The 18,685-nt window shown below is 36.9% G+C and overlaps 1 protein-coding gene across 10 annotated transcripts in view; it reads right to left on the bottom strand.

Moving 5' to 3' along the window:
• The window catches only part of LOC150107158 (small G protein signaling modulator 1-like), a 568,327-nt gene that overhangs the window by 232,632 nt on the left and 317,010 nt on the right, over window positions 1-18,685 (bottom strand). For all 10 annotated transcript variants that reach the window (XM_090391669.1, XM_090391666.1, XM_090391674.1 and 7 more), the window contains one exon: window positions 17,116-17,326. In XM_090391669.1, coding sequence (XP_090247795.1) covers window positions 17,116-17,326 — 211 coding nt within the window. The remainder of the gene's footprint in view (window positions 1-17,115; window positions 17,327-18,685) is intronic.

The raw sequence follows: 18,685 nt of genomic DNA, 5'->3' as shown, positions 1-18,685 counted from the left end.
CCCCCCCCCCAAGCACTTTCGCTGAAAGTACCTACTGTATTTCAAAAGCTTTTGTTTTCTGAGAACTTGCTTCTTTTTATAATGCCTTTTCAATTTACCATGGTGATTATATGCATTTACTAAGTTACACATATTGAACAACTTTTTTTCTTAAAATGTTATAAAATGAGATTATTTTTAGCAGTTATAAATGGATTTATTCTTATCATACAGTATCCACTAGAGTTTCATAGAGAAACAACATGAACATGATTTTAATGGCAATAGGATGGCTGCTATATGTGTCGGTAAAGGGCTCGGAAAAGAGAAGGGGTATTTTGTGTAATAATTGGTGATATTGCTTGCATTTTAGTATAATATTGTTTAAACTTTATAGCTTGATGTACCAGCATGATTGTTAGTCTTCATAGATTTGTTACTAACTTTTTATTGAATTTTTGAATCTTGCCTTGAACAGAACATGTGCAGTATGAACGAGATCTGCATGGCATGTAGTGCATAAATCAAGTGCTATTAACAATGTTTTTTTGTGATTGAGATATTAACAATGACTTTTTGAAAATGATTTAATGTGTGCAACAAGTATGCTTGGCAAAATCTAAATCTGACCATTGTGGAGAGACTGAACAGGAGGCAAGAGAAGGTGTGGATTTACAGAAATTATTGTTTTTTTGTTACATTATGAATTATCAGTGAATGCAAAACAAACTGAAGGAATGAAAGTTAGTGTAAATTTTGGTGCAAAAGACAGTATGAATAGCAGAACAAATGAGACTGATGGAGTGAAAAAAATGTAAAAATTAAGAAATGAGAGGGAATGAGACTACAGGAATGACGAAAAGTGAAACTGCCAAAATGCAAGATTTGAAGAGTTGTTCAAAATGAAAAGAGAAATATGTGAAGTGATATTAGATGTTTAGTGAAACAAATGAAATTATGAAAAGGATAGAATGAAAAAAAAAAAAGAAAGAAAAAGAGATGACGAATGACTCGAGAATAGCAGTGTGTGGAGATTCCATTATTACAGGATTGGTGAATGAGAGAGTCCATAAGGTATGCTTTCCAGGAAGTAGAATGAGCAAAATAATTCATACTTTGGATATGAAGAGGAAACAAGCAAGACAGTTAGTGGTGGTTATGTGAACAAATGAGTTAGGTGGACATAAGAAGAATTCAAAGGCAGACACTAGGAGGTTAATCACAAGAGTGAAAGATAACAGAATTGTAGGAAAGGTTGTCTGTGTGTGTGTTGCTGAGGCATGACAATAATGAGTTGAGACTGCAAGTGAGAATTATGAACAGTGTGCTGACAGAGCTGCGTGAGGAGAAGAGGAGTGCAGTTTTTAGATGTGTGGCATGTATTTGAGGGAAGAATAGATTCAAACAAAAGTGATGGATTGCGCTTGAATGGCTTTGGAGTGAGCGAAATGGAGAAAATGTTGCTGGAAGGAAGTACAGTTTGATGCAAGCAGGAGATCAGAAAAAGTAAGAGGTGAAGCAAAAGATCAAGAGTGTGGAATGAAAGAAACTGAAGTGCTTGGCAATGGAGATACTAGCAGTAGTGTGAGAGATGAAGACAGAATGGGAATGCAAAAGAAACAGGGAAATGGGAGGAGGAGGAGGAGGGGGGGGGAGCCTGGATGGACATGGCAATTGAAATAGTTCAAAAATGGAGGAAAGAGTACTTTAAAAGGGATCAGAGATGATAAAGGTAACATGAAAATCAAAGATAAACATATTCTAAATATCTGAAGGAATTACTTTGAAAAATTGATAAATGTAACAAGCAGCGACAACCTGGTGATAGAAAACACTCAACAGGAATGCAATCAGGAATATGTTGCTTGGAAAGAAGTCAATGGACTTCCTCATGGGCAAGGTGCATCATTCTATGTAATGAATCATGTGCATATGGCTGGTATAAATGTGAAGAATATTATGCTCCCAGCAACTGTGTGCAGGTGAAATGGTTGTGAGACAGGAACTGACAAATTAGGCAATCCCATTTCAATAATTAGTGATGCCATACAGTGGTGAAAGTGCAGGGGGTCAACTGCAAGTGTTACCTGCAGTGGATGACCCACCACACTCACCAAATGTGAGTGTAAGGTGCTAAAAACTGTCATTCTTTGGCCAACACGTTAAATGTGGAGTTCCAGGCATTAACTGGAACACAAATCTGCACAAAAACATTCAGAACCGATGCTCATAACATGAGTTCCACAGTAGGAGCACAATATGTAAGCTCCACATTACCCAAACCGACATGCACATTCGTCTTCAGCATAAAGAGTGTGTACAGTGAGACACAGAAGCTTGGAAAGCTGTTATGGAGCAATGAATCACACTACATCTATATTGAGCAAATGGACAGGTGTGGATGTTGTAGATGCCCGTGAACGTCCTTACCAGGGTAAGCAATCCCATCTATGGAATTTGGAGATGGCAATGTGATGGTATGGTCCTGTTTTTCTTGGTCTGATCTCAGACCTCTGTAGTGCCACGAATCTTGAATTCCAAGAGGTATCTGAACATTCTGGACAATACAAGGCTTTCTACTTTGTGGCATTTCTATAGAACTGACCACTGTCTTTTTCAGCAAGACAATGCACTTTTCATAAGGCTGCTGCTGCAACTGTAAGGTTTGTGGATATGAACATCACCACACTTGACTGGCCTCCACAGAGCCCTGATCTCTATTCTATTGAATATCAGTGAGATGAATTGGAGCATCTGGTCAGGTTAAGGGACATCCATCCCAAAACGGTCCACTTACAGGAAGAATGGTCCAATATTCCTATTGATTGCTATCCTATGGTTGTGGAAAGTATGCCCTCTCCTTAGGATTGCTGCAGTCACTGCAGTGAAAGGAGGTTCTATACCTTATTAAGATGGGTGCAATGGCTGTTTGTTCCTCCTCACACTATGGTGTTCATTGACTTCTTTCCAAGCAGTGTATATATCAGTACTTGAAGTGGATAAAGCTATCAAAAACCTGAAATGTGGAAAGGCAGCTAGAGTTGATGATATATGACCAGCAATGCCCAAATATGGAGGTATGAAAGTTTTACACTGCAAATTCAAAAGGCCTAGCCAGATGGTCAAATTCCAGATCATTGGAGTAGAGTGCTTATAATACCCATCTATAATAAGAGAAGTAAAACTGAATGTGAGAATTATAGAAGAATTTCCCTATATTGAGTGTTTCTGGCAAGAGTTATGTAAGTATACTTGAGAAACAGCTAAGAAAAATTGTGGAAGGAAAGTGTGGTGAAGAACAAGCTGGATTCAAGCGAAATAGAAGTTGTAAGAATCAGATTTTCACTTTAAGAACAAGCAGTTGAAAAATCATGAGAATATAACAAGGATCTATATTTAAGTTTGGTAGGTTTGGAAAAGAGGAAAGTTATTCAAACGCTTCAGTTATATGGCAGTAAATGGGACACTGTATCATGCAATACTTAGTATACATTTCAGTTGTAAATAAGGGCTAGAATTGAAGGAGATACAGGAAGATGTTTAATGTTAAATTAGATGTAAGATAAGACTGACATTATCTCCACTCTTATTCATCACATTATGAAGAAAAGTGATATTAAATCTCTTATCAAAACTGGAGATGTTAATCTCAGCTGTTTACTTTATGCAGATGATGTTATACTTCTAAGTAAAATCCAGTACTAGTCTGCAGGATTCCATCACTAAATTGAATAACTTCTGTAATAAATTTGGTATGAAAATCAGCATCAAAAAGATGAAGACTATTTAAGCATAATGTTTTTGTGAAGATGGCAAATTAAATGTCTATTTTAAAATAGACATCAAAATTTGCAAAGCTAGTATGGCAGGAAGTCAAATGAATAAATTTACACTGAATAAGAGAAAAATTAGTCAAAACACGTCAAGTAGATGAATGAAGGGATTAAGCATGAAATTTGGAAGAAGAGGATACTGTGGAGGCAAGATGAATAATGGTAGCAATCAATTGCATGAGGAGCATAAAGAGCATCCCAAAAAAGGTGATGTAGTGAGTAAGAACAACAAAATTACATTATGAACAGAAATTAGCAAATCTGGCCAAGAAAAACCCTCAAGTTTTTCAGATATATGGCAAGTAGAAAAAAGAATGATTATGGTAAGATGATATTAATGGAGATGAAAATGGTAGAATGGTAACTACTGCAGAAGACATAGTTGAAGTATTCAGTGAAGAAATATAAGGATGTTGTGTTCTCATCAGGGCAAAATCATGAGAAACTCTAGTGTAGGGGAAATAGCAGAGAATGGCTTAATTGTGAGTGAGCAGGTAGTATATGAGGAAATAAATAAGCTTGATGTCAATAAATAATAAATTACATGATAACCACAGTAATTAACTTTAACGAAATAAAGGTACAAATATTTCGTACTGAAATTAACAGTACATCATCAGTGTAGACAACAAGCAATTCAAAGGAATGGAATACAAAGTACATAACAGCCGGTGGATTACCAATTAAAAACTGTTGCCGCATGCTACAAATTGATATTAATAAAATATTATTAAATAATTCGTGAAAACTATTTCTTTGATGGTTACACAAGATAAGAATCTCCCAAACTTTTGGAAGAGAGAGAGACAATCATTTCGATTCAGATTTGGCCGATGTAAAAGGGCTTCACAACTTTCTTTAAAAAGGCGTTCGATTTAAACTTGCATCTATGGAGAAGACGAGCTTTATCCCACCGGATATTGTTTTTAGTGTCAATACTACGTTGTGCCAGACCAGACTTTTTGAGGTTTCATGTATTCGATATAATATTGATGTTCATTTATTCTTTTTTCCACAGAATCGCCTGTCTGTTCAAAGTATGTTAAATTATATTCACATGGTATCTGGTAAATGCCAGCTAATGACAGAGGTGCCAGTTTGCCTTTTGTAGATGGCAACTCTACAAAAGAGAATGTTACTCGAATTTGGACCCAAGCTAAAAAACAACGAGAAAAGCGTTATTATTGTCCGGCCTGCAAAGAGAAGCCAGCACTTTGTGTGGAAGATTGTTTTAAAAGATAACACAAAAAATAAAATTGTTCAATTACTTTGTATTTGATTTTCAATGTATGAATAAATTTTCTGTTCATGTATGCCAGCCTTCATTTTTTGTTCTCTTCCCAGAAGCCAACTATCCTTAGTTACGCTTATATACTACGAATATACTCGCAGCTGCACGAAAAGGCAAGTCCAGCAACTATGAGATAACTCGTAGTCAGCCCTCTTGGCCAGATCGCCTACTAAGAATTATCTCATAGTTGGCAGTCAACGTGTTAAAGAAGTATCCCCCAAAAGCCATAGCACGATACGAGCTATTAAAAAAAAAAGATAAGTATCAGTGGTAAGGAAGGATATTATTGTGTTTATTTCATTACCAATACTGGTTTTTAAGAATGCACTATTGCAATTGATGATTTTATTGTATGATTGTGCAGCATTTTGTTAGGATTTTATTGTTTCAGTATTGTATCCAACTGTATCGATTATATATAACATGGCAGCCACCACTAGCACATCACTCAGCCCACCACCATTCAAAGACTACATTACATGTCGAATAGTTGATGATTTTGTAGCTTGCTAAGCATGTACTATGCTTATTCCACTGTTTAAAAATGTGGCATGTGTGAGACAGGAATGTGCATGTGTGCATGAAATGTAGGCAGTGGGAGGAACTGAGAGACATATGCATCTCAAACTTGGGATTCAGTGGCAGCAGCAATAGTGCTTCAGAAATTAGTGAAATTAAATTGATTGATACCTGCAGTATATTGGAGGGTTGAGAGAATATGAAAGACATGCATATGAATTTAGAGAGAGATGGTTTATCTGATGGCCTTGATTGTGCATAAATGTCAGATAAAAGCAGGAATGTGTGGAGAGGGAAACAGAACTGCTGAGAAAGGAGATGGAAGGAATTAAGACGGAGTTGAGAAGGATGAATGAAAATATCAGGAGGTTGGAGAGGGTTGACTAGTGCAAGAAGGGCATCAGGGAGTAAGGGAGAGAGAGTGAGATGAGAGAATGGGAGAGACAGGGGAAGAGAGGAAATTGCAGAAAATTGAGAGAGTGTAGAAGCAAGGAATAGAGAGATGAGAGAGAGGAGGGAGAGAAACAAGAGAGATTGAAAGTCATAAGAGTCAGTGATGCCAGTGAGAAAAGGATGAATGAATCTGTTCAGAGTGTCACTTATGGAAATTTGATGATTCCAGATGTGAAGAGTAGAGTGCCAAAGGAGTGTTTGTTTGAAGGAGTGATAGTGGGTATGGCAATGAAGAAGAGTGAAAATATAAAAGAGAGGATAGTAATGGTTGGGACAAATGACCTGAGAGGTGGTGTGAATCATATAGCATGATATTTGAGGTTGATGTTAGGAATAGTGCAGCAGAAATGTGTCTGAGGAAAGATAGTGAAAATGTTGCTCAGTATCTCACTATGCCTGGTATGATAATGTGGAGTGGAGGAGAAGGGTGGTGATGACAAATGAGATTGATAGCACGAATGTGTAGGTGGTGGTATATGTGTGTGGAGTATGTTTGAGGATAGAAGAGGTATGCAAAAGATGGATTACATCTGAATGCAGAAGGGCACAGGCATTTGGAGAACCTTCTGGGCAAGCAAGTGCTTCAGGGTTGAGAAATGAGAAATGCATGGGCAGAATGTAGCAGAGATGGCCTAGTGTGGGGATAGTGGTTAGAGAAATCAGAGGGTGTACATTATATTACAGAGCCAGGTGAAGTATGATGGGAGTAATACTGGCAATGCACTGGTTATTCTATCTACAAATATTAGAAGCATTAGAAATAAAGGGAATGAGTTTATGGCATTGATTAACTTAGTCTCTCCAAAGGTTAAGGTTGCCGATATCAGTGAAACTTGGTTAACTGCGGAGGAGGATGTTCTAAAAGTGTTAGAATAAAAAGGGAGTAGCATATTTCGGCAGGATAGAGAAGGTAAACGTGATGGAAGAATGTCGCTCAGATAAGAGATGAATCATGTCCTCAGAGTGGAGTATCAAAGTGAAAATAACACTAATTGCCTCATGAGATATTCATAAAGGGGTGCTTAAGGGTCAAAGCTGTATAACTGAATGATATAATCACGTAATCACAAGAAAGATATTTATTTAACCAAATATTTCGGTTAAATATTTCTCCCTGACAGTTGACACATTTAGCTTTTTTTTGCACAGCAAGATTTGTTATCATGCTCTTTACTAACACATCGGGCACAGGTAGTAGAACCACACAGGCAGTTTGGGCATGTCCATATCTCTGACATTTAAAGCATCTTAGCAGGTTAGGGATGTACATTCTAACAGAACAGCTGAGATACTCTGTTTTTACAGAATTGGAGGCTTAGGTGTATCAAAAGTAAGGATGATATTCTTGGTTGAAACCAGGTGACCATCCCTACGTATCAGGATGTGCCTCACACCCGGCACTCCTTGATCTTTAAGTTCTGAACATCAGGAACATTAAGGAGATCCCATTCTGATATGACTCCTCTACAGGAATTGAGTGTTTTATGAGGTGTTACTGTGATTTGTATTCCATCCATTGTCGTTGCTCTCAGCAGTTTCTTGGAATGTTGCTGACACAATATTTCCACAAGGATATCACCAGAATGCAATTTCTTAACAGTTTTGGGAAACAGTCCTTACAAACCCTTTTGAATAAAGAAGGGTGACATTTTCCCTATTGATTTTGCACCTGTTGAATGAATGATTAAAAATGTTGGTACATTTATACTAGTAACATATATATCTTTTGTTTCTTACTTCTGTTTCCATATACTGGATCTACACTATCACTACTTGGTTGGGACTTTGTTAGCGCCCCTGAAATGTGAGGATGAAAGATTCATGCTCAAAGAGTTTTTGGTTCAGTGCCAGAGCTCACCACCCACCACAGAGCCACACATGGATGCCCACTGACCAGCAAGCAATCATTGCACTCAGAAGTTGAACACCAGAGCTACTCTGGATACTATACTGGCACTACAGCAAGCCTAGGATCCCAACCCTCTGGACCAAGGGGTGAGAGACTTACTGCAACACCTTTGACCCTTGCAGGCAAGCCCACTTGCCTGGGACATCCAGGACTGCTTGTCTTGCCAAAGCAGGGGCCAAGACTGCCACGATCGCCTGTTCCGGATGTCCACGGGTCACACTGCATGCAAACACAGTGGCAGGGCATTGGATCTCAGTGATAGTGGTCTGGAAAAAAGGATAGTGAAAAACTCAGGAGAAGTAGAGCAAAGAATATGGGAAGAAAAGCAAAGAAAAGAGTAAGAATGAAAAGGGCCAGTACCATCACTAGAAGGTCCCTTCCACCATGAACAGGTGCCCTACATGGGGAGAATGAAGAGGGTTATCAGAAATTTGTGTACATAGATGAACAATTTGCATTAGGTCATTGCTTAGAGCAAAGATTTCTGTCTCTCTCTCTCTTCCAGCTTGGTCAGTGGTATTGGAAAAGGGAAGTCAATTAGAATTATGGATGTTGAGGTCATCAAGAAAGATGACCTCACTATTTGGATGGCTGGATTGCAGATGGTTAAATTTCATTTATGATGGTGTTAATGCCAAAGATGTTAGTGATATGAAAGTGAGCTTTTCATTAGGAGATTCCAGCATGGTTTGTATGTAGTGAATGGTTGCATTGTGTATTTTTTATTGAAATTAGTTTACGAGGGAGACACAGTGTCGCTAGCTGAAAGATTATTCCGAGTTAGTTCATAGTTAGAAGGATAGAGTGAGAAGTGCAGTGAGTGACAGGAGATATTCTTAGACATGAGTGACCAGTTTCTTTGTCATTACATGCCTTGACAGTGTCACTCACATACCACTATTTGGATTACTTCTCCAGGCACAACCTGGAAGAGTATGTGGGAGCAGGATTATGCACCAATTGATCAGGAAGCCCCCTGACTCATTATATTATTCTATAACTTCAAATTTTCCTCTTTTTCTTTCCCTACATTACCTCTCCCTCTCAGTTATCCAGCTTTTATTCTCTAGCAGTCTTTTCTGCTAATCAAAACAAAGGCTGCAGAGCGTCACACAGATTGCATTGGTTGTATCCACGTTTCCAGCTCTATGCTTGGCAATATCACTGTCAACATGTACCTTTGTCTAGAGGTAAATATCATCTAAAAACGTTACTGGAATATCATTATTTGCATGTTTCTTCAGTATCTTCTTGCATTTGTCATCTAAAAATCCTTAGTGCATAAAGGAAATTAGTTTTGGTTTCATAACTGCTCTGCTTTGATGTCAACAACAGTAAGTGATAACGGTACATATAATCAAAATACAGTATTTCCATCTTGGCCACTTTTACATTATCAACATTTCAGAGTACACACACACACACACACACACACACACACACACACACACACACACACACACACACACACACACACACACACACACATTACAATAAAATATAATTAACAAAATGTGTATCTGCATGAATAATTATCAAGAAGTGTACATTATTATTATTATTAATGCACTGGAATCTCCATTTCATATAAGGAGGACCAGACAATCTATGCAATATCTATTATAACTCTCCTTGAATGCATTCACTGGCAAAGCACTCACAAACAAACTGACAATCCCCCCCCTCCACATACACACACCATTCTGCCTCCTCTAGCCTCTCAAAAATGCTCTCAAATTTTTCTATATCAATCATATAAAACCTTTTTAGCAATTTAAACATTTCTATCATATCCTTTCATTTCTACCTATCAATCAATTTCTGTAACCCACAAATTTTCAGTTTATCTTCACATAAGAAGAGCATTCCATATTCCTACATCCTACCATTATCTATTTCAGATGTAGTTCCCACCACATGGAACTCTGCTACACAAATTGGAACAAATGGGGATTGATATGAAGATGGTGATGTGGATGCAACTCAATGTTTTCCTTCAAATCACTGCCTATATTATAAATATTCAAATTAAATAGCAGTGGTCCAACACTTGGTCATCCCCAAGAAACCCAAACCAGTACACAGTAATCCAGATGTGGCTGTATTAAAGCCTTATAAAAGGGCATGATAATTTCCTTATTGCTGTTTGTTAGTATGTTCTTCAATAACTAAGTAATCCTATGAGCTAACCTGGTGACTTCTGAAATAAGTCCTCTGAACTTCATTTCCCTAACCAACTCCCCAATCTTTATTATTATTATTATTATAAAAACCTCCATGGAGTCAAAGACTCATCATGGGAGGTCCACTGTTATACACACAATTTATCATACTGTGCCTTAAATATATTCACTGTCTCTGCACACACCACACTCTCGGGCAAAGCATTCCAATCACTCACCACTCTCCATGCAAAAAACCTGCTCCTCACTCCCTTGCTCACACCCGCCTTATACAGCTTCCAGGAATGACCTCTTGTTCTCCTGCTATCCTCACCCATTCTGTGCAAAACCTCCCCGACGTTAATCTGGTAATAACCACTTAACAGCTTATATGTCTCAATCATATCCCCCCCCCCCTCCTCCTCCTATCCACCAATTTCTGCAAATTGCATTTTGTCAATCTGACTTCATACTCTACATTCCAGAGACCAGAAACCACCTTAGTCAATCGCCTCTGAACATTTTCCAAAGCAATTTCATCTTTTTGAAAACCAAGTGACCAGATCTGTGCACAGTAATCCATATGTGGCCTGATCAAAACCTTATACAAAGGAACCATAACATCCTTAATTCTACAAGTCAATGTCCTCTGCATCATTCCCATTATCCGCTGTGTTGTCTTCACTATTTTAGTAACATGTCCCCGAAATTTTAGGTCCTTGTCTACAATCACTCCCAGATCTCTCATTTCCTCTACCACTTCCAAGATATTCGCACCGATTGCGTACTCTACATCCCATCTCTGCTTTCCAAATTTCAAAACCTTACACGTTGAAACATTGAATTGACATCCCCACTTATTTAGACAGTGTATTCAAGTCCTCTTGCAAAGCTACAGCATCCACACTACTCCTGATAGCGCTCAACTTTGCATCATCTACAAACAACTGCACATCACCATTCAGACCTCTCCAGATATCATTTACATACAAATTAAACAGCAATTAAACACAAACCCAAAACAGACCCTTGAGGTACACCACTAGTAACTTTCCTTTTCTGGGATATCGCTCCTCCATAGACAACTCGCTGATACCTATCAGACAACCAATCTCCAATCCAGTGAACCAATCTACTGTTCAGCCCCATCCGTTCCAATTTAATTACCAGCTTGTCATGTGGCAATTTATCAAACGCCTTTGCAAAATCTAAATTTACCACTGTATATGCAATACCCTTATCCAACGCATTTGTCCCACTATTATAAAAAGTAAGCAGGTTGCTAAAGCACGATCTTCCTTTAGTAAATCCATGCTGGCCGCCAAAGAGTATTTTTCTGTTGTCAACCCAATTCTGAACTTTATTTCTAACTAACTTCTCTAATACCTTGACCACAACTCCAGACACACAGACTGGTCTATAATTCAAAGCCTTACTCTTATCACCTCCCTTATGAATTGGAACAATTTTACCCTCTTTCCACTCTTTTGGAACTTGACCCAGTGAGAGACTCATGTTGAAAAGATATACAAAAGCTGTTGTATATCTTTTCAACATGTTATTAACTTCTTTTTACTTTGTTAACTTATTCTTCTTACATGTTGTTAACTCTCTGGCACATTCTCTCAAGACACGTGGTGAAATAGCATCAAGTCCCACAGCCTTATTTACATCAAGTCTATTCAATTCCTCATATACCTCCTGTTCACTTACTAACAGTTCCTCCTCCTTTCCCACTGCTTTCAAGTTCTGCATGATGACACAAGAATGAAATACCTTTAGAAATTGCTCACTAAATATTGAGATAAAGTTGAGATATTTATCTCAACTATATCCTCCGCAGCGGTTATCATTCCTCCGTTTTCACCAATCAATCCCATCCTACCATAATCATTCTTTCTTCTACTGGCGACATATCGAAAAAACTCCTTAGGATTTTTTTTGGCCGCTTTAGCTAACTGCTGCTCATACTGCATTTTTGCTACCCTTATCAAGCTAGTCACCTTCCTCACCTGCTCTTTGTACTTCTCATGCAACTGGTTGTTATATATACTCATTTTGTGTTTCTTCCATAATACCTTCTTCTTCCATATTGCATACCTTATCTCTTGATTCATCCATTTTACACCCACTCTGTTTACCCTCTTGACCCTTGGAATGCACGCTGATATTGCCTCCACCAAATAGTTCTTGAGTATGGCCCAAGCAGCATTGATATCCTTTCCATCCAGTTCCTCTTTCCAATTTATTATCGGAAGCTGTTTCCTGAGCTTTTCGTAATTACCAGTCTTATAATTCCACATATATCTCTTTCTAACAGACGTCCTCGAATGACTGGTCACCCTGCACGTGATCACCTCGTGGTCACTCTCACCAAATGGTGGAAGATTTGACACCTCATTTATAATAACATCATCTGATGAGATGATCAAATCCAATACTCTTGATCCTCGTGTACCCTCTGTTACGTGCTGCCTAAGGTAATTTATCTTTCAAAAACTCATTCATTTTCTTTACCCCCAGAATGCAGTCTCTTGCTTCCAGTCTATATTACCATAATTAGAGTCGCCCATTATGATAACTCGTTTCTTGCTAGCTAGGCCAATTCGCCTATACATTTCCTTCTCATTACCCTCCATATTACCAGGTGTATAGCAACACCCAACTAAATATTTCATCCTGTTTACTTCTACCTCACACCATACCGCCTCAAAACCGTGACCACTATTTGCACCTTGCAATTCCACCTTAGATGGGCACAACTCATCTGCTACCATTAACAGTACTCCTCCTCCTACACTTCTTCCTTAAATATCTTCACGAAAAATATCATATCCGTTCATCTCTATTCCTGTCAGGATGTCATCGTCATCTAACCACGTCTCACTTATACCAACAATTTTGGGGCGAACAGACTCGAGCAAAGCAACAATTTCATTCCCCTTATTTCGAATACTTCTAGTATTAGTGAATAAACATAAGAAATCATTACTGCTTCTACAAGTCCTAAGAACGTCACTCCTACGATGTGACTCTTCAATACCTTCCCCAGTCATTTCCTCTATATTACCACCAATTCTACAACTTTCTTCACACCTAAACTCTTTCCACCCATCCCAGGCCATTAGCATCATCAATTTTTGGGAGTACAGCTCTGTCATTACTAGCTATGTACTGTCAATGCAGTACATAGCTAGTAATCTTTCTCTCCAAATGCATAACTTTACAAATTTTCCATTAAAATTGCATCCATTATCTTTTGCCCATACTACCAGCCAATTTAAATCATTTTGCAAGCTCTCTATAATGCCTTGATTAACCTGATTTGCATTATCAGCAAACAACATATTTTCCTTCAAATCACTGTCTATATTACAGATGTTCAAATTAAATAGCAGTGGACCAAGCACAAAGCCATGCAGTACACTGCTAGTCACCTTTCCTGCTAAATTCTGCTCCTACTCTCTGGTATCTGTCTATCAGCCATCCTTATATCAATATTACCAGCTTCCTATCAGTTCCCATTTGCTACAATTTGTGTAACAGAGTTCCACATGGTAGGAACTTCATGTGAAATAGAACTGCAAAATCCAGCAGTATCACTGGGTAGCTAATCTTTTTATCCAACTCAACTGTCATTCTGTTATAAAAAGTAAATGAATTACTAAGTATGACTAATCTTCACAAATCCATCCAACTATCATGTTCTTATCATTCATTTCTAAATTTTATCCCTGACCAACTCCTTCAATAACTTTACCACTCCTGAGATACTTATTGGTTCTATAATTGGTGAATTGAGTAGTAGAGATGGAGAGTTGTAGAGTAGGTGCCCTCTCTCGATGAGTCTTTGGACTCCCTGGAGGCATCAAGTAATAATAATAATAATAATTCATTACTTCCGTTTTAGGCCTCTTTTATGCAACAGAATTAGATTTTCCCTACTTCTATTCCCTTGGGACTTTGTCAGAGATGACACTTAAGTTAAACAGCCTAGTCAGAGACAATGGCAGTTCCTTTGTGCATTCTTGTAATATGTAATATGATATCCCATCTAGCCCCACAACTGTATTTGCAATGACATTCTGCAATATACTAAGAAATTTCAATTCATCATATTTATTCCCACACCAGTTCCTGTCAGGTTTGTCATAATGCTTTGATGCTGATTCTCGTGAAGCAATTATATATGAATTTAACTCTTTCATTTACTTTTGTCACATTGCTATCACCAACAAGTGTTAAATTTATTCTTCCATAGTCATTCTTCCATTATCAAAAATTATGGAGACAACTACCGTGTTAGAGCAAAACTTTAGTTTAATATAAACCAAAATGAACACTCGACGTTTCAACCTTCATATCAAGGTCATCATCTGGAGCATACACATATATATAAAGAAACAAGTTGCACTACAATCTACATGGTTTGCTAAAGTTACTGACCAACCGTTAGAACAATTATTGGCCTGACCTCTGGTGAGGAAAAAAAAAACCTTTACTACATCAAAGCTAGAGTCCTATTATTATTATCTATTTGGTTACAAAATAAAATTGGGCTGGAGAGCAACATGTTTATATATATATATATAAAACTGTGATTATACACATAAATTTCAACCAATTGGTATGGAATAGTTTCCAATAAAAGCTGAAAATTGCTTAAAGTTCTAAAGTATGCTGGAAACTAAGTAAGCTGAATATGTGCCATCCAAATTCTGGGAATTTTTATGCCACCATTATTGTTGAGATTAGGGTGGTTAATCAGAATTTCACAGGCTTCTTTAAATTTTCTTCCATACCAGGTTGATGTAAAGAGCAGGTACTTTTCCAATCAATTTTGTGTAGGCGTTGAGAGCGTGATCTGAGAGGCCTGCTTTGTCAAAATTGTTATATTTAATGTGTCTTTTGTGTTCTTTTTTTTATGTATAGGGATTATATATCCAGTTTCATCAATATAAGGTAAGTTTTTTTTTTCCCCTCTCACCAGAGATCAGGCCAATAATTGTTGTAACGGTTGGTCAGTAACTTTAGCAAACCATGTAGATTGTAATGCAGCTTGTTTCTTTGTATATATGTGTATGCTTCAGATGATGATGACCTTGGTATGAAGGTCGAAACGTCGAGTGTTCATTTTGGTTTATATTAAACAAAAGTTTTGCTCTAACATGGTAGTTGTCTCCATAATTTTTGATAATGTATTCTGATTACTGTGTAAGCATGAAAAAAAGGATAGTCATTCTTCCTTTTACTTACCATATAGCAAAAGAACTCTTTAAAATTTCCTTTGGTCTGCTCAGTTAATTTCCTTTTGTAAGGTTATCCTTGATTTTTACAAATAAAGGATATCTGGTGAATGTCCTTGATTTGTAAAGCTGCAGAAACATAAGTAACCGTTTTCAATTTCTTAAAATAATACTGAACAAATTTATTGTATTTACTGTTTTATAAGTGTGCGAGACAGACTGAATTATTTAGATGTAAGTAAAAAGTTTTATTTCCTTAAATTAGATATAGATATATTGTTGGTATGGCACCTATGACTATGTTTACTAGAATGACATCTTTGTTGGGCAAGCTATTGCATGATTTTGTGCAGTGTAAAATTTGTGAGATGTAAACATTGCGAAAATTGAAAGATTTATGGAAGAAGATGAAACTGGTGAGAAAGCATGTAATAAATGCCTTGAAAGTGAATGGAAGAGAACAAATTATGTGATAGTAGAGCAGAGAGCATTGACACAAGACCAGAAAATGTAAATATCGGTGATGATACTGAAGGTGCAATGGGGAAGTTCAGGAGAATGTAGAAGACCTGAATAAAGAAATTACACACTTGCATGTAGTTCTTCACACGAAAAAGCATGAGATTGAAAGGTTCCACAAACAGCAAGAGATCAGTCAATCTGAAAACAGAAAAAAATGTGCTATAAAATCTTGTTTCCCTGATGCAAAAATTAATAATCTTAGTAATGCTGTCAGAATGCAGAAAGGGAAGTTGATAGACTTGATAGTTTTGGCTAAAATCAATGACCTGAGAGATGAGAAATATTGTATGAGAGGATGTCAAAGAGTTGTTGGAAGAAGTGAAAAAGAAGAGCAAATGTGAGTTCATGCTATGGTAAAGACAAATTAAGAAGGAGATCAATGATAGTTAATGAATTAATAGACAGGTTGTGCATAAGGAATGATGTAGAGTTTGTGAATGTATGGCTTGAGTTTCATGGATGAAAAGATTTGTACAGTGCTGATGGACTGCACTTAAATGGATTTGGAGTCAATTATCTGGGGAGAGCTTTATTCACTGAGAGTATGGAAACACAAAGTAAGGAAAACTCAAGCATTTAGGATGGATTGCAAACAAGCATGTGTGAAGGCACCCATGAAATGAATGAGTGTGTGAATGAACAAAAAATGTGGAATCTAGTCTCTCAGACAAACAATATTGAATAAAATAGTCAATTTAGAATGTAAAGGTGGTTCGAAGGGGAGGGGGGGACTCAGGAGAGGTGACAGTTCTAGATACTAATACTAGAAGCATCATGAATAACAGGGAAGAGTTTTTGGCATTGGTTCGTAGAACCTTGCCAAAATATGTACTGAGAGATAATTATACTTGAAGCAGAATGTAACAGATCAGATTCGAGGTACAAGAGTGTTGGATCTTGTTATAGGTTCCGAAGACATGTCCATAACTAAGGCTACATTGCTTCTAATTGGGGAAAGTGATCAGGTGGTCTTCAATTGGGAGGTAGCAAAAACATGTGGAACAATATGGAAGGTAATTATGATACACTTAGGAGGCAGCTTAAAGCAGCGTCATGGCATAAAAATCTGCAAGGGAAGGATGTTCGCAATGCATGGTTGATAGGTCAACACCTGAAAAAAAAATTCACAAACTGCAACTAATATTCACACCAGCAGTGTTAACAAAATACTTATTTTAATGAAAGTTAAACACTTACTAACCTACAAGTGGAATCTCACTGTTAGTGCTTTCTGAAGAAAGCTTTGCAATATTGGCAGCCATAATTTCTTTATCACGCTGTCGAACAATTGCTTCCACAGCTAACCACTCAGACATCGTAGTTTCATATACAGTTTGAATGCTCTTGCTATGTTCCTCTCTTTCAGATAGAGAACTTCCAAATTTATAATGACCCAAAAGATATGGCCATACCTGATGATATGTGCAGAAAACAAAAATAAGTTAAAATAGAAAATAGTATAACGTCATGAAACTTGATGAACTTGCATATTTTTCATTACTAGAATACTGACAATTTAGCTTTAGAGAAAATTTAGAAAGGTATCTAAAAAATGTTTTTTCTTACTATAAAAGTAAAAATTTTATAAACTTCCACATAGTAATATGTAGGTAACTATAAACTATCATAAACAGAGATATATATAGAGAAATAAATACAGATAATAATTAAAAAGGTTTTTAATTAGTGTATAGTGTATTTTTATCGCAAATTATGCTGCAATTTTATCAGTTTGGATACAGGTGTCCTTCAGTAGACTTGTTGGTATTTTTTGTTGTTTATACAGGTAACCTTCGTATAACATGGTACTTATACAATGCGGTTTCGATATAACACAGTCTACAAATTGTAGTAACTCTTTATCTTTTTCATATATTTTTCACCACATGACTTAAAAATCAAATTTTATCTTTGTTAAATTTGCATCTGCCCATATCGCGCATGCAGTTACAAGTAGCGAATTTATATTAGGGGAAATACCCTTTAGCACGCATGTACGTCAAATGTTTACTGTATTAAGTGTTTATTGTTGAAAGTTGTCTTCCTTTTCTGCCAGGAAAGCGCATTAAAAATCATAAGTGTGTTAATCTCAAGCTGAGCACTTTATTTTCTGGTGAGTTACATACAATGTGTAATGCTTTTTTTATGTAAAATTTTTTTTATAGCAATGGTCACTTAGCAGGCTTTTGCGATATGGTTGAAAACGAAATCGGTGAATTAATTGACAGGGAAATAGATTTAAATGAGGAGGAACTGGTACAATTAATAGATGATGTCGAACCAAAAGGTAGGGAAAGTTCTGCCAAAGATTCTGACTGTGGTGAATCCATTAAAGAATTCAGTTTAAAGAAATTAGCAGAAGGATTGGACTTGGGAAGAGGATTAGGAAGTTATTTTACGGATAATGATCCCTCAATGGAGCGCTCCGACAAATTCACGAGACAATTGGATATTTGTTTAGCTCTGTGTTATGAAATTAATAAAAAAAAATTGCAGCATAGTGGTAAGCAAGGTCTTATTACTGACTTCTTGATAACTAACCAACCAAAGTATGCAATGAGAATTATACAAACGATGTCTAAGAGATTTCAAGTGATGATGACGTCCAGCCAATCGTAAATGAAGAACATTTATGAAATGTTTGTTTTGAACACACTGATCACAATTAAATTATGCACTTTATTTTATTTTGCCTAAAACATTTATGCATTATGAGCAATGAAGTTTACGTACAATTTGTATTTTCATAAGTTTATACTATGTATTTTGTT

This window comes from Typopeltis vanoorti, chromosome 4 (assembly GCF_054136105.1).
Source record: "Typopeltis vanoorti isolate ZY-2024b chromosome 4, IOZ_Tvanoo_1.0, whole genome shotgun sequence".
Taxonomy (NCBI): Eukaryota; Metazoa; Arthropoda; class Arachnida; order Uropygi; family Thelyphonidae; genus Typopeltis; species Typopeltis vanoorti.
The sequence above is the reverse complement of the archived record's forward strand: the minus strand, read 5'-3'. Positions and strand labels throughout refer to the sequence as shown.